This window comes from Drosophila tropicalis, unplaced genomic scaffold, assembly GCF_018151085.1.
Source record: "Drosophila tropicalis isolate 14030-0801.00 unplaced genomic scaffold, ASM1815108v1 contig_593, whole genome shotgun sequence".
NCBI lineage: Eukaryota > Metazoa > Arthropoda > Insecta > Diptera > Drosophilidae > Drosophila > Drosophila tropicalis.
In genome coordinates, this window is record NW_027173070.1 from 7,668,648 (window position 1) to 7,684,630 (window position 15,983).

Below are 15,983 nucleotides of genomic sequence, written 5' to 3' on the forward strand. Positions count from 1 at the left end.
GATGACCTTAATAGCCAGAGCTGTAACATCTTAAATATTATCTTTCATTAAAGAAATAGAAAATATTTAAATAAGCAAACGTTAGATTAGATATAACGTATTATTGATATAGAATCTGAATCTAGAATAATCTGGGGTTCATTTTTGTAAAATTATTTAAAAGAATGAAAAATTTGATGCATAAAAAGAACGAACTCGGATATTTTAAGTTTTGTCAGTCATTTTTCGCTTAATTTACTTGTAATTCTCAACTTGTTTTGGTGTTAATGCTATACGTATGTAGATGATACTGCAAATGTGCCTTCTGCTGATAAAATAACTTTGCGGCTTTTGAAATGTATAAACAGACAAACTGCTGACTAATTTAACTTTTAACACTGACCAGACTTAAGGTCAAATATCCAATCACTTTTGTGTACAAATTACTTCTTTTTGTGGTTGAACTCTGTTAATTACAATTACAGGGTATTTAAAAGTCAACATTTCAAATGACTTTTACAGTAGATCGTTTTGCAAACAAAACTGTTAAAGATTGAAAAATGACGCCCCCAAAGCCCCGACTTTCCGTATTGCATTTTACTATCAGTAAAAACATTCGACAACCAACTATGTTTGGCATGAACGTGTTCACACTGCCCACATGGAAATGTGCCCATTACTGTCATTTTACGTATTGTTAGTAGTTAGTTATAGAAGTTATTTAAGATTGTACTAGTTTGGCTTTGTAATGAGCTAAACATTTCTATTTTAAAGTAAGTTAACTGCAAAAACCGAAAATAGAAGGAAGTTCTGATTAAACTGTGGGATTTCATAATAAAAAGTTTTTACATTGAGGGAAATTTTTGATTCATTTAGTTTTGGGAACAAAAATTAAGTTTAGTTTTTGCGAAAACAATTTATTCTTAACTTTATTTTGTCATACAAACAAACAAATAAATTGTTCGATCATTGTGTGTATAGTTATTATATGTATATAATATTGTATAATCATTTTCATTTCGAATTCTCTTTTCTTGCTGTTTAACAATATTTTCTCACATGTGGATTAAATAATATAAGAATAAAATAAAATATATATATTTTATTTAATACCTAAATACAATTTCAAATCAGAGAAATAATCAAGAATGTGTATATAGTTTGTTTGTTTTTTGTTTTGCCATGTACTATATACTTTGCACTTACAATTAAATAATCAGATAATATAGAAACTTAGAGAATCGATAGGAAGAGTTAAAGAAATTGTTTAAACTGAAGAATTATGATCAATAAGCATTTGCCCTAAATTTTGTTTTGTTTTGTGTTTTGGAATATGTCGTTTGTTTTATCGCTCGGTGTTTGCTTAGTAGTACAAAAATAGGCCAGACAGACGTAGATTCAGCTTATGATTTTTGCTAATTGAGAGTGATGCCGGCAAAGGATACTTCGAGATTGGCATCATTGGACTCCATGCGACTGCGTAAATGGGCTATGGTATTTTTGTAATGGCTCTCAATTTGTTTAGTCTCCTCACTTGGTTCCAAGTTGGGTAGCTCCTCATTAACCTTGGCAATGAGCTTGAAAATTGATGTCAAAGTCAGTTAGTAGGGGTAGCTTTTATGGTTGGATGAATCAATTACCTGATTCAGCATGGCCACAGTGATGAGGGAATTGCCGCGTTCAAAGTAAAAGAGATAATGATTCAACAGCTCCACATATAGCTGCACTTGTACTCCGGCGTCCAGACATTGGGAAGCAATGCGTGCTCCCTTCTTTAGGCAGTCCAAGGTACGCTTTTCATCTCGCATTTCCTCTCCGTTTTTCCTGCAAATACAATTATTACACATTAGTTGGATATAGACTGAATGTTTAGTTAGTCACTCACTTGCCACTCCAGAATAATGACGCACAGGCCACAACGCCACGACATTGATCTGGCTTCTTTAGCAATTTCGATGCTGCTAGGGCACAATTTGTGCGCAATGGCTCAGCGTTTTCCTCGCCAAAACAGGACATTTGCTCGAATGTGGACATGATTAGGGTTATGGCCGCCAATTGGGCTTTGGAATCGGATATTTCGTCTTCGTAGAGGGAGAAGGCCTGTGTCATGAATTCATAGGCCACTGTCTCATGGTTGGTATAGCGTATCTCTCCAATCACCAATGCTCCCTGTAGATATAGACGTAACGCCAAATCGGGCAAATCAGCCTTGGCCAAGGCACTAATCGTGCTATGACAATATTGTATGATCTTTTGACACTTCTTATCCCAATTCTCATCTTGTTCGGCAATGGCCTTATACTTAAATGCCAACTGGTAGGCAGCAAAGACCAAGGGCGGCAGTACGTGCTTTAAACGCTGACCTCCACCATTGCCCAGATGTTTGCGGGCAGTTTGAAGCATTTTATATTGCATATCTGGTTCATCGGAACGCAACAGATGTATAAACCTGGCTACCACGCCTTGCTCTTCGGCAAATTCCTCGGCATCGGTACTATTGCTGCCAGATCCACCACCACCCAAAGGATTATCCTTATTCGTTAGCGTTTCATCATCTTTGATCAGCGGCGTTATAATAGTCAATAAACTGTCGGCCTGATCAGCAGTGGATACCGTAGTCTCATTTTCCAAAATATTCATCACCAAGTACAAGGCCAACGATTTACGCGAAGTGTAATCGAATGTCTCGAGAAGAGGACAGAAATTATGCAGCTGGATAATGGTCAAGGCGTTGTTATAGAAGTCTATGCAAATACGCAGGAGGCGGGATAACTCCTGATTAACCGACAACAGATGTGAAATACTTAAAAACAGAAGAGATTGAAAAATTAAAATTGAACCTTCAATTTGACTCCACGTTGACTCACTTGTTCATGTTCATACGCTGGAGTATTTGTGCCGTAGTGCCCAGCACTTTGTCCACATAATCCACACGATCCGGATAGACTTTTTGTGCCAGACTTAATAGAGCAACCTGCAGCGATATTGTATCCTCCAATGGCATGTCCATCCTTGTCTGAACAATATTGGCCACCTGCACGCTGAACACCTCAAAAAGTTCCACCTCGGCGGGTATTATAGCATCGATGGCATTGCCACTGGACTGCAAATAGAAATGAAGTTAAACTTTGTAATTGTAGCTTTCTAGCCGGGATTACCTTGCCACTGCGTTGATTATAGGCCGCCAAACGTTCGATTAACGATATAATAATATTCTTAACATTCACTCCCGTCTCCAGTTGGGCACATGATTTCAGGAATGGGTCCAGAGTCTGCAAATGGAACTCATCGGGAAAGACCTGAATAATGCACTCCATCAAATACTCTTGGGCAATGGCATCACGACAGCTGACCACCTGTTCCAGTATGCCAGGCAATATTAAACGCTGATATGTCTCCAGCGTGGCAGATTCCAATTGCGAGAGACGCACCAAATTGGTGCCCACTAGTATTTTAAGTTCTTCACGCTCCTTCTCCCTTCGCGTCTTTTCACTGGAGTGACCCTGATGCTGCATACGGACCCACAGTTTATTCATTTCCGCAAAATTTGTGAGGACAAAATCAATGGCATCATAGACATTGCCCTCGTGCTCATTATCCGCCACAAGAACATCGGGCAGAATATTGCGGGTGCACTGAAGCAAATAGTTGCGCAGGAACAGACCTCTAAGTGGATGCTGTACACCACGACACATCTCAACCAGATCTTTAAGAATGCTACGCTTCAGTGTCGAATCGTTCTTGATATAGACAATGCCCACTGTGATCAGCAGATAAAGGCGTGGCACAATGGTGTGCGAGTATTGGACCAATTCATATAAATCTGTCTCTTTATTGCTCTTCTCGCCAAGATATATCTCCATATGGCAAAGTTCGTTCGTGACAGCCATATCTAAAAGGGATTGAAATGATATTACTCAATCGATTGAACTAAACACACTTTTTCGGAATACTCACACAACTCGTAGTAACTCTTTGGCGATAGCAAAGAAGTGCGCAATTCGCTTAACATGGTGCTGGCACATTTCAGCGCATCCAACATACGTTCTTTGTCCAGAAAATGATTCATCTGGAATGCCTGCTTGCGGGCTGCACCTACCGCCTCGGCAAGTAGCTTCTCCTGGTCATCCAAACCATTGGGCATGGTCTGGAAAGAAGTATAGCAAACGGCATCGTGTGTTATAGATGATTTAAATAGCTTGGAGTCTTGCGAGCTTGACATTGACACCGAACAGAGAACAGAGCAAATTTAAATGTGACACAAGTAACGTATTGAGAAAAAAAGAAAACAATGTACAGAACAAGATAAGCCTTCTTTTTATATGTTTTGAGTGGAAAGCAGAGTTAGAACAATGTCACTCAAGTGAAAGTACTCAAATGAATGTTTATCACAATCCATTTTTCAATATTATCCTACACAATACAAGTTTTTTTTTTCGCCTAATATTTAAAGCAACTCATTTGGCTGCCGGCTAATACATATTATTGACAATTTTAGTTAGTAAACACAGTTTTAGTTACAATTACTAGAAAAGCAATATGCAAATAGATATTAACAAAATTGTTTTAACTCTTGTGCAGACAATGATAAAGCTTGAGATTTACAATTCGGCTTCCTCTGAAAGCCTCCTCATTCAGCCTGGCCGGGAATGGAAGGCAATCAGAATTGTAGAGAGTATTTAATATGTTTGGTGTAAAGGAATTAATTACCCTAGAATCAGTAGAATTGGGTGCTTGCCCGCTATACGAGGATGAGCTCCATGGGTACATTGTGGGTGATTATTTTTATTGTGTGTCAATAAGGGGGGCGGGAGCTGGAGCGGCGGGGGCGTTGACGTCGTCGGCAGAGGTCCAGTTAAAAAGTGTTTTACTCTCTTGTTCTCGATTGGTTAGTCAAGGTGCACGTTCAATTCACGCTTCCCGGCATCTGCTTGGCTACAGGGGAGAGGGCGGCGTACTTACCATTATCAAAATGTAGCAAATTTTTTAATTTTCCTAAATGTTTCTTTTGCAACTTTTCTTTTCGGGATTTTTTGTTCAACGTTTATCGATATCCGCGGTTATCGGTGACTCGAATTTGAGTATGTTATCGAAACTTCGCATCGCGATAGTGGCGCTCTTGAATCTACTCAATGCTTCTCAAACCAACATCGAACCGATAAGTTGAACAAATTTGACAACGTCGAACCTCAGAGGGTAGGGTATTTTCTCGGAGGTTTGACTTTTTTAAGCATTTTAGCACTTGTTATAAATATTGGTATTAAAATTTGTTATAGTTATCAATTATCCTGATTCCTTCATTGCCCTTGAGTGGAAAAGTAAATCTTAGGACCTTAATTCTTGTAAGAACTTTTAAGAACAACTCTAAAAGCCAATTATTAACCTTAATACTGAAATACAGGGTGCCATACCCGTGTGAAGTCCTGCCCACGAATAGGAAACAACTTATAGCGAATAATTTTGAATATTCACAGAAAATAAATGTATTCAGAAAAATTCAAAATTCAATTATTCTGGCTGGAAGTTCAAAGATTCGACATGTTTTTTGGTTTTGTTTTTATACACATTTATTACACGTAGAATAAAATGGAATATTCATTTGGATTCAAAGTTAAACTCTTAAACTCGATCTTAATACCAGTTTTCTTTGTGTTTTTTGCCTATTGTTGGTTTTTTTTTTTTACAATTTTCAATTGAACTACGGCTCGAATTTGCTGCAATTTTTTGTGTTGGGACAAAAAATGAAAATTACATCTAGATTCTAGTAAATATAATTATATATAGGTAATAGGTATGTATGTATACATATATAGTAATGCATTTATGTATATTACAATTAGTTAAGTATGCACGTTTTTTCTATATGTGTTTTCCTCCAATTTTCCTAGAGTTTTTTTAATTTCTCCATCAATTAAGGTAAATTCCATTGTGCTGCAATATATTTGTTTTTGTATTTGTTTTTTTGTTGTTTTTTTGATATTGATATACATGCATTTGTCTTTTAATTCACATCTATAAGTTGAAATCGTGAGTTTTTATAGGATATATGATTTATATATGTATATATATATATATATATTGGGTTTTGAATAAAAATCGCAAAAATTTACTAAGTTTTTGTTGAACTTTTATGTGTGTTCCTTTGCCTTTTGCGTTTTGCTTTTTGATATATGTTTGTATATATCGTAAAACTAAAAAACATTTGTTTTCTTTTCATTTTTGTTCAATATTCCAATTTTGAAATGGTCCCGCGACGACTAGTTAATGTTGGAGAAACCTCTGGATTATGACCAAAATGGGTTTCAACTGGCTAAAAAATAAATTATGAAAATCAAAAAATTATTCTAAAAATTCTACACAAGCCCAAAAAATGTGTTTCTTCATATATGTATGTATGTATATATATAATTGTGTTTAAATATTCAATATATGCTTTAAGAATTAACAATCAATTAATAAATATTTAAGATTATATTGAAAATTCAATTTAATTATACATAATTAACAATAAATTCTATTCGGCGCACAAAATGTTTTTTTTTTATGCCAAGACTTTTTGCAATAAATCAGTACAATTTTAATTTAAGTTTTTTTTTTTTGGTTTCCTTTTTTCAATTTGTTGTGTCTCATAGTTTATTTTGTTTATAAAATTATTGCTTTTTGATTTTGGATTTCCTTTTGTTAAAATTATTTTACCCGCTCCACAAAAACAAAACCAAACAAAAAAGTCATCAAAATAAATATTTAAATGTAAATGTATATATATATATATTTTTTTTTTTTGTCATAAATAAACTAAAATTAGGTACATAAGATTCTTAGAAAATAAATGTAATTTTAAAGCATAAAAATACAATATTTACAAAATCTTCGGGCACTTGAAGAAACCCAAATGAATGGAGTCTATTGGTAATTTTTTGTTTTGTTTCAATTTCGATTCAACCAAAATTTTTAGAAATAAACAAAATGCTCTGCAGCTGCTTAGAGAACATGGAGATTCTCACAGCTTTTGGACTTGGAATCTCTCGTCCAGACGCGTCCCAATAGACCTTTGACCTTAAGACTGGTGGAAGTGCGGGAACCGCGATATTTGCGAGGACTGCAAAGGAAAAAGGAATCAGATATTGCTTCTTCTTGAAATGGATGAAAGTATTTAAGTACCTGCTGTGGGCACTGCCTGGTGGTGTGCCAGCTCCTTCGCCCAGAGGACCTGACAGAGGACCCAACGGAGTATTGGCATTCAGACAGCCAGCACTGAGGGGAGAGCAGGCGCGACGCTTTGACTTGCGGATAGAGCGCTTACGGAATAGATCCCTGTAGAAATAAACATTTAAACCGCATATAAATATTATCCTTTCAAACAACTCTCATTTTACCTACCTTGACTTTTCGGGATTCTCCAGTTTAAGTCGTATCTGCGACAGCAGACCCACCAGCAACTCATCCACATTGTGATTAATGCCCACAGAAGTTTCTATGAATTTGCAGTCATACGCCGTGGCCATGGCCTTGCCCTCTGCAAAACGAAGGAGGAGGGGAGCAGGGGGAAAAGTGTTATTAAAATATGAAATAAAAGTAAGTATGCTTGGAATAATGGTAAGTCTCTGTAGCCTCTATGCTTAAGCTCTCTGTTAGTTAATCAAATCGAATGACTTCGCTTAGTTAACTCAGTTAACTCTCCCAAGGTGCATCATAAAAACCAGAATCAACAAAAACTTGGACACGTCTGGCGCAAAACACTTGTCGTAAAAATCTGAAGCATCCATTCGCCTTGCATCCCATCCCATCCCATTGGCTTTGCCCCGCCCTTGTGTTGCTTACACTCATATATTTTGTCACTGGGCCCAACATCCCAGATTTTTGCCATTGACATTGGCTTTTATGACAAATTTTATTAACGATGTGCCGAAAGTTGTTCTACGCTTTTGCCTTTTATTAGATTTTGATAGCCCATGTTTGTTCGTTATACTTATTTCTCGTTTTATTAAAAATCCTACACACGCTTTAAGCATTCAACTTGCACCACGACAAAAGCAATGAGCCTAATTAAAAGTAAACATTGGCAACTGAAAATGGAATCCTGGTAGCAAGTCAACACTACGAACTTGAAATTCCCTTCAATTTGCACTGGAAATTGATTTATTAGTGCATTTTTCTCCCCCAAAAGTATGCTAGAAACAGCATTCTAAACAAAATTTCTGTTGATACTTATAGAGAATATGTAATCCGGATGTCAGAGAGTTTCGTCTCTTAGTTTCATACGACTTTAATGTACCCTTTTAGGACACAGTCAAAAAGGTACCTAAAGGGGGCAAAACTTGGCTCTCTCTCCCCCTCGCTTTGGCAAATTCATTTCAATTAAATATAATTTTGCCAAACATCATTTAGTATGCCAGAAACAACAGGCAATGCGAACAAGAAGCAAAAAGGGGCAGCAAAAAGGTAAAACTTCTAATGAAAATGGGGGACAAACAAATTAAAATTGTATGAAGGGGCTCTTAAATGATTTCACCGGCAGGAGGACTAGCAATTAAAAACAACAACAAAAATACTGTTTGCCAAAAGCTCTTAAGCCAAAGTTTTAAATGGGGGCCAAGAATTTGGTACATGAAATTTTTGTGTGTCTCTAGTCTCTAAATTCGAATACAAATTCACTTAATTCCATTCGCTATCTTATGATTATGAAAATTTCGCAACATTTTTGCTCTTCACATAACTAAAGCATGAAAAATTCTATAAATACTTTATGAATTCAGGATGGAGGGCCTTCAGGAGTCACTTCCCCTAAGCTAAGTACAACAATAGGCTTAAGGGACACAGCAGTGTGAGTGAGTGGAGGGTCTTTGGGCCGAAGTATGAGGGGAAAGAGAAAAACCACATGCCTAAGGAGCAAAAAAAAAAAAAATGTAATCAATTTTTCTTTATTCTTGGTTTTTTTTTTCTTTGCTTTGAGCCGAAACAATTTCCTTTACCCCCCTTGGTAAAAAAAAAATGGCAAAAACTTTACCTTACTTAAGCGACCATTAAAACCATAAATGCAATTTAACACAAAAAATATTGAATTTCTTAGACAAAGTGAAAGACAAGGCTTAGAGTCGAAGTCGACTTTTAGTTACCCTGGAAAATGTTGACCTTTTTGGGAAATGGATCTTGTTTTTATTGTAATTACTAAGCAAAGATCCATTTTGGATCCTTTTGATTGCTTAGAGTAAAATAAGACAGATAGAGAGGAGTTAATAATCGATGAATTTGTAATGGATGGGTTGCTTTCGATAAATTTTAGTACGTTATCCATCGGGTGAAGCCTGTCCCGTTGTTGATCCAAAACTCTTAAACCAAGCGATCAAAATGGTCCTAGACTGATGATGGATAAAGAGGAACGAAATGTCTCTCAATACTTTTGTCTTGGTCATATTATTGTTACAGCTGTTTGATTTTATACGGGGAATGCCAGTTAACTTTAATTCAGTTGTACAAAACATAGTAAATCTCTATTCTATTCATCATAGCTTCTATCTAAATCAGTTTGCTTTGCTTTCAAGAGTATGACACAAAACATTGCCTCTATAAGAGCTTACTACACTTCTTGTTAGGGTATATACATATATATATATAAAAGTATATAAATTGAGAACATAAACTCTCTTATGTCCATCTATTTGGTTAGTTGTTAAAAGCCAATTGAGCTTACCTTCAGATGTAACCAAACGACTCCTGGCCAAATCCGCTTTGTTCGATACCAATATGACTGCTTTCTGGGCTATATTCTGATTGGTCCATAGAATTTGAAGCACCTGTTCGGCTATATTGAAACTGCTCCGGTCCGCGGCTGAATAGATGACGCAATAGCCATGCGGATCATAGTTGGTCAAGCATTCATCCGGCTGTATGTGTATGTGTGTGTGAGTGTGTTGAAAGGGAAAGAGGACAACAACAAAATGACATTGAGTGAGGTTGAGTGCTGAACTGAGAGTGCTGAAAGCTTGTTTTTTTCCCCTCCTACATAGTGGATGGGCTGATAGGAATGATGCTGATGCTGCTGGCTCCTGTGCATGTTAATGGCATTATGAAAATGCCACACACACACAGAGAGAGACTGAGAGTCGCACAGACAGACAGCTACATAAATTGAGTGCGATTGGCCTTAAAGTTTTTGGCTTAACCCACTTAACTTTCGCCCTTTTTGGATTTACTAGTATGATAAATGTTTGTGCACTTACCGTCATGTCCGTATAGCCATGATCAATGAATATCAATTCCGATTCCTCGCCACTGAGTAATACTGATACGGCCTTCTCACCAGATTCATCATCTATCATAGACACAGATATATATGAAAGTCAATAAATAGTTGGATACTCATCTTAATTATAATTGAAAACCACAGAAAATGGAAACATAGCCATAGCTGAGTATTAGTTAGAAAGAATGTGTACGTATGTATTAATGGCCAATGAATATGCAAAAATAAATAAATAACTTTCGGAAAGTGCATAACTTTATACAGAGAAATATTTTTTGGTTTTTAGTTATCGAAATATTACATTAGGATTAGTTCATGGCGTGTGGTTTGAGCTATGTACAAGTGTTGAATTGGCATTCCAATTTCGGTTTTTGGAACAAGGAATTTTTCATATTTTGAGTTTTGCGAATGCATGCTTGGGTTTGGAATTTTACAAATTCGAAATGGGGGAATTCTTCCCAGCCACCCAAAAAAAAAAAAAAAAAAAAAAAACAACAGGACGAATGCATTTGCAGCATTTGAATTGCCCCCAAAGGTATGCTATGATATGCAATATGGCAAGTGCTTTCACTGTGTGTGCAATGTATTTGTGGTTGTGTGAGTGCGTGTGCGTGTGTGTGTGGTGTGCATGTCTCATATTATTCATTTAGCATTTTTAATTAAAAACCAAATGGGAAGAGAAAACACTCCAACTCTTATGACAAAAGCCACAAGTGTACACTTGAAAAAAAATAAAAACCCAGAGCTATGTTTTGACCTTTTGACCCGGTAAGAATACAGAAATTGTCAAAAAGAAACTTACAAGTCTCTCAATTAACTGAAATCTCTCTGGTCCTAAAAGTATGCTATAATATAACTCAGTCCATTCATTGACTCTACCAGAGCGACTAATATCAGTTAAAAATTTTCGATGTTAAACTCTTTTCCACAATTCTCGACTTCTTTACAAAAGCATCTTTTGGAGCTGCTTTCTGACGAACTCAAAGTTTTTAGCCTCCCAAAAGTATGTTATGCAAAAACTCAACTCTTTCATTAGTTAAATTTTCAAGCTCCTAGAAGTATGCCAAGCAAAAACTCAATTCCCTCACTGACTTTCTTAAACTTTTTATAGTTTCTGATTATAAAATTTTAGTTAACATTTTTCAGTGTAGGTAGCTTATGGTAAAAATATGTGCCTTCTGTTTTCAATAACCGCATAAGCTGATTGGATGTGATTAAATATATTATATTATTTGCTATGTCAATGCCTCTTCTCAATATAATTGAAACGAATAATAATTGAATTTTTGAAATGAATTTATGGCAACGAATTCTAATTCGTCTGTATGCTAGGTCCTCCATGCCACATGAGGGGGAAATCAATTAAGAATCTGAATCAAAATCAAAACGCCTAACCTCCTAATGGCCTTAAATATTAATTATGTTTGAACAAAAAATAACGTTTTCCCAACAAATAGTCATAAATCAAATCAAGAAACAAAAGCTGAAATCGAAATGATTCAACAATCGATTGTTTTGTTTGTTTTAGCCAGACTGCGGTGCGTATCGGAGCATGTTGGAGGAGAGTGAGAGAGTAATAGTGGGCGGGTGGGGTGGTAAAGAGGAAGCGGAAACTACTTTTAGGCCTTTTGTTCTTATAAGCCGCTTGGCCTAATTATTTGGCTTAGAAGCAAGGGATTCATTGTGTTCCAAAAGGACGGGGTGTGAGAGAGTGTACGTGTTGTGTTTGTTTAAAAGATTTAGGATCAAAGAATTTTAGATACTTAAGTAAATCGAATTGAATTTTTTTGGATATACATATGTAGGTACACAGGAAGAAAAAAAAAAAACGCAACGCTTAAATGCAATTTTCTATGCTAATTATAAGTGGAAATTTCGAATTTGTCTTTTGTTGATACCCTTGCAGATAATTATTATTAATTATACGTTTTTTATTAATTTTTTAAAATAAAAATTTGCCACTGTCGATCTAGTAGTGCTGAGAAAAAGGAGAATGTTGCCCCTTAAAGAAGGCAATATGAACAAGAACTTATTGTTTTAAATAAATTTCCATGTGCCTTTTAGCCTCAAACATCTCTATAATCAATGTTTGCATAAAGAATTGTTTTTTATTTACAGTCCATTTCGAAATTTCTTTATATGTTTTAGAAAGCGACTCCTTAGGTTGCTTATTGCATACCTTGGGGGCTAATTTTTGCCTATTTACAGTCCCAGATAGGCTTAGAGCTTTCAGATATAAAACAAGAATATTTCCATAAAGATTTGGCTAAAACTTTAAACTTGTAGTGCAAATTTTAAAATAAACAATTTAAGAATATATTTAGTATAATACAAATATTTGCAAAGGTATCAAAACTTCGATAGACCGAAGTAATTCTAGATTTTTTTTTTTTTTTAATTTTGTAAGCAGTTGAGTAGCATAAGTAATAAGTATTTGGAATAAATATTATTAAATAGTTGAAAATATTTTGTGATAATTTTTGTTCTTAATTGATTTTGTTTTTTTTTTTTAAATATTTTTTTGTTGGATTTTTGTTTTTTACCGTCAGCGGCTTTTTCAATATGTATGCGTATATCAGAGTTGCCTAGATCTGATTTGCGTTAAATTTTCGAAGATATTTTGTGTGTTTTTTTTGAAATGTTTCGGTTTTTTTTGTTTGTTTTTGTTTTCAATGAGGTTTTTATATTTTGTTGTAGTTCGAGATGATGCGAGATAGAAAGAGAGAGAACACAGATAAATATCACACACAAAGATTTACAAAATATTCGATAAAAATATCATGGGAGGGGAGTGGGTGGGGGTTCAGCTAACTCGTGTTTCTTTTTTTTCTAGTTTGGCGTGACGACAAAGGATCACAATTTTTGCAGTGTGCAAATGATTTGCATATTTATGTAAGGATGTTCTGATTTTTCCGCAATTTCTCATCGCTTTGTTTGCCCATGTTTGGACCATTCACTCCAAAAAGAAACGTAAAAACCAAAAAAAAATTTCCATTTTTCATTTTCAATTTGAACTTGAAAAAAAACCAAAAAAAACTGTTCGTTTGTTTTCCACAATTTTCCATGCGAGAAACTCATAAAACGCCAAAATAAATATGGGGGAAAAAAATGGCAAAGACACTGAGATAGAATTGGAAAATGCCAGGGCAACAAACAAAATGAAACACAAAGAAAGAAAAAAAAAAAACAATTGCAAAACACAACAAACAATCAAACACACACAAATGGACTGGGCAGGGTCATGACAGGGGGAACCAGACAAACCACTAGACACACACACACAGACACAGTGGACACATTGGACACATTGGATGGGGTTAATGCAGTGCAAATCCATGGCGGTGGGATTAACGACAGGGGTCAGCTAATGCAGGACTCATCACAAATATATGTATTTATTTACTTTTTAATGGGAAACTATCAACAAATAGATTAGCAAACTGGATCTCAACTCACCAATACTTGTGTCATAGGCATGCAAATACTCCGAGGTCATAAACTGAGAGACCAATGAACTTTTACCCACTGCCGGGCCACCGAGCATAAGGACTCTGAAAGGCAATAGAAAGTGACAATGATCGATTTGATTCAATTCGATTAGATTGTGGTGAAACGGGAAACTTACCTGTAGGGACCATTGCCTGGATTGGATGTGCTGCTCTCTCGACTGGAGGCCAATGATGTTCTGGCCGATGTTGAGGTTGGAGCTGGCAATTGTTGTTGTTGTTGCTGTTGTTGTTGCTGCTGCTGCTGCTGCTGTTGCTGTTGGGCTGTTAAATGCTCTGTGCTGGAATTTGAACTTGCCACACTATTATTGGAACGACTGCGACGACTCTTTAGGGAATCACCACGATTAACCACACCCTTGCCCGTAATGGAGAAATGTCGCAATCTATAGTATTCCTCCTCAACGCCAGTATTTGGCATCGAAGCCACTCTAAGCATGACAACATAAAAAAAGAAAGATTAACCAGAGATTAATCTAATCATTGGTAGTGGGGAACTTACCGAGATCTTTGTTGGGGTAAACACAATTGATTTGGCCGGCCAGAGGCACGACTTCCGGGCATCTTAACAGATTGTGAGCGGCTGTGATGAGGTGAGCCATAGCTAAAGAGGGCATAAGGACAGAAGGACATTAAATATAAGCTAAAGTCAAAGTCACGTGTGTTTGGGTCCTTGAGCAACTGTTTTAGCCTCAATTACATGGTCAACAGGGTGCTAAATTGTTGGCAACGTGACAAACAAAAAGCAAAAAAAGAAAACCAAACGAAATGAAACGATATCCTGGCACGCAAGAATGCATAAGTAAGCCATTAGAGCCTTGATTTTCAGGCATCTCACATGCATGGCTAAAATATGCTGAAAATTTCAAGAACAAGTATATTTCAGTTGCCATTTGACTAGGTGACTTAATCAGGATTTCATCGATGCATCACAGTCATCCTTTTCACCTCATCTTAGGTGCTTTCGCTCTCTCTCTCTCCTTCTCTATATATATCTGTTGACCATAATCAATTTGAACAATTTAACTGCAGCCTAAGAAACTACGTATCGACCAACAGGTCGTATGGGTAATATAATCAGAAAAAGAAGAAAATTTAACTGATGACCGTAAAAAGCGATTGAAGAAAATGCAGAAGAAGAGAAGAGGAAAAAAAAATGCTAAAGCAATTTAAATTTGATTGCTTTCAATCGGAAATTAAATCTCAAACTGAGCTGGGTCATAAAACGATAACGAGAACCAGGGCAACGAGAGCAGGAGAAATGTCAAAGAATCTTTTACTATATTGAGTTTGAGTTTTTGTGTTTAGCTTACCGCATTTCGAAATCTCTTAGCTCCTCAATGGTCAGCGTATTGGTTACATCCAACAGTTGCCTCATATTCTCGTCCCGCTTGTGTTGTTGTTGTTGTTGTTGTTGCTGCTGCTGCTGCTGATGATGATGTGAGTGGGAATGCGGATGATGCTGATGATGTCCTCCATGCGGATGGTGAGTCAATTGTTGTGAGTTACGTTTACGGGCATTCGCTGCGGCCGCTGTCAATTCTTTGCCCTGCTCCACACTGATGAAATCTCCCTCGTTTTTAATCAGCAACGTTTCCACCGTATTGTCCAAACTAAGTGAAGGCTACAAGCGAAAGCAAAATTGAAACCGAATACTTTAGTGAGAATTGTTCATGCCTAGATAACTTTATTCACACCAAGGATATTCCCTTTCTTTTCTTTCAGTTTGGCCCTTTTGCTTTGGGAGAGGCGAATTGAATGGCTTTGCGTGTTTGCCAAATACTTTTTCAACTCCTTTCCTCCAACTCCCTTCCCCACCCCAAGGAAAGTGCTTAGTACAAGGCTCTTTGCTTTCTCCCCCCACCACTTAACCTACATTAGCCCACTCTAAACGAGTCTAATGAGGGTCTATTACTGCTTTTGGCAATTTGCTTAACTTTGCCAAAGATATTTCAATGCAATCGACCACGATTGTTAAAAGAAATATCTATGGAGAATAATTGTTTTGCAAAAATTTTGTATTTTGCATAATTCACTTGAATAACTTTTATTTTTTGGCTAATTTCGAATTTTGTTTTGTCTACAAGTCTAAAGAAACGAATAAATTTCAAGCAGGTACAAATTATCTTGAAATTTACGTAAGCAGCAAAAAACTTTTACCATAAATTATTACACCAAGCACACTCAAACACACTCACACACACACACACGTATGAAAGTTTTACCTGTTTTCGGGGGGATAATTTATTTGGCCC

General features: G+C 36.3%; 2 protein-coding genes across 5 annotated transcripts in view; both read right to left on the minus strand.

Moving 5' to 3' along the window:
- Positions 1 to 875: 875 nt before the first annotated feature.
- On the minus strand, positions 876 to 5,046 carry Vps35 (Vacuolar protein sorting 35). 2 transcript variants are annotated; one of them, XM_068290672.1, is made up of 7 exons: positions 4,942 to 5,046; positions 3,937 to 4,126; positions 3,138 to 3,871; positions 2,847 to 3,082; positions 1,865 to 2,782; positions 1,620 to 1,803; positions 876 to 1,556 (listed from the first exon to the last, which is right to left on the minus strand). In XM_068290672.1, the coding sequence occupies exons 1-7, from the start codon at positions 4,942 to 4,944 to the stop codon at positions 1,395 to 1,397; spliced, it is 2,427 nt and encodes an 808-aa protein (XP_068146773.1). In that variant the 5' UTR covers positions 4,945 to 5,046; the 3' UTR covers positions 876 to 1,394. The 2 variants fall into 2 exon arrangements, with proteins under 2 accessions (XP_068146773.1, XP_068146772.1); XM_068290671.1 differs by having other exon boundaries at positions 4,690 to 5,031.
- Positions 5,047 to 5,520: 474 nt separating this feature from the next.
- Positions 5,521 to 15,983, minus strand: part of Rgk1 (Rad, Gem/Kir family member 1) — a 44,349-nt gene continuing 33,886 nt past the window's right edge. For 2 of the 3 annotated variants that reach the window (XM_068290744.1, XM_068290745.1), the window contains 10 exons: positions 15,042 to 15,352; positions 14,231 to 14,332; positions 13,848 to 14,159; positions 13,679 to 13,773; positions 12,766 to 12,813; positions 10,200 to 10,291; positions 9,671 to 9,863; positions 7,360 to 7,495; positions 7,141 to 7,293; positions 5,521 to 7,078 (listed from right to left, as the gene is read on the minus strand). In XM_068290744.1, the coding sequence (XP_068146845.1) occupies positions 6,961 to 7,078; positions 7,141 to 7,293; positions 7,360 to 7,495; positions 9,671 to 9,863; positions 10,200 to 10,291; positions 12,766 to 12,813; positions 13,679 to 13,773; positions 13,848 to 14,159; positions 14,231 to 14,332; positions 15,042 to 15,352 (1,560 nt within the window). In that variant the 3' untranslated portion in view covers positions 5,521 to 6,960. The remainder of the gene's footprint in view (positions 7,079 to 7,140; positions 7,294 to 7,359; positions 7,496 to 9,670; positions 9,864 to 10,199; positions 10,292 to 12,765; positions 12,814 to 13,678; positions 13,774 to 13,847; positions 14,160 to 14,230; positions 14,333 to 15,041; positions 15,353 to 15,983) is intronic. The other variant, XM_068290746.1, reaches the window with a different exon arrangement.

What these genes read in the sequence shown, in the direction of transcription:
- Vps35 (XM_068290671.1), bottom strand. Translation starts at nt 4,749, where the DNA reads ATGTACCCATGGAGCTCATCCTCGTATAGCGGGCAAGCACCCAATTCT. An exon ending in CCAATTCTACTGATTCTAGG is followed by an intron (nt 4,127 to 4,689) that starts GTAATTAATTCC and finishes ACTTCTTTCCAG; the next exon opens with ACCATGCCCAATGGTTTGGA. An exon ending in CAGCGTATGAACATGAACAA is followed by an intron (nt 2,783 to 2,846) that starts GTGAGTCAACGT and finishes TCTGTTTTTAAG; the next exon opens with TATTTCACATCTGTTGTCGG.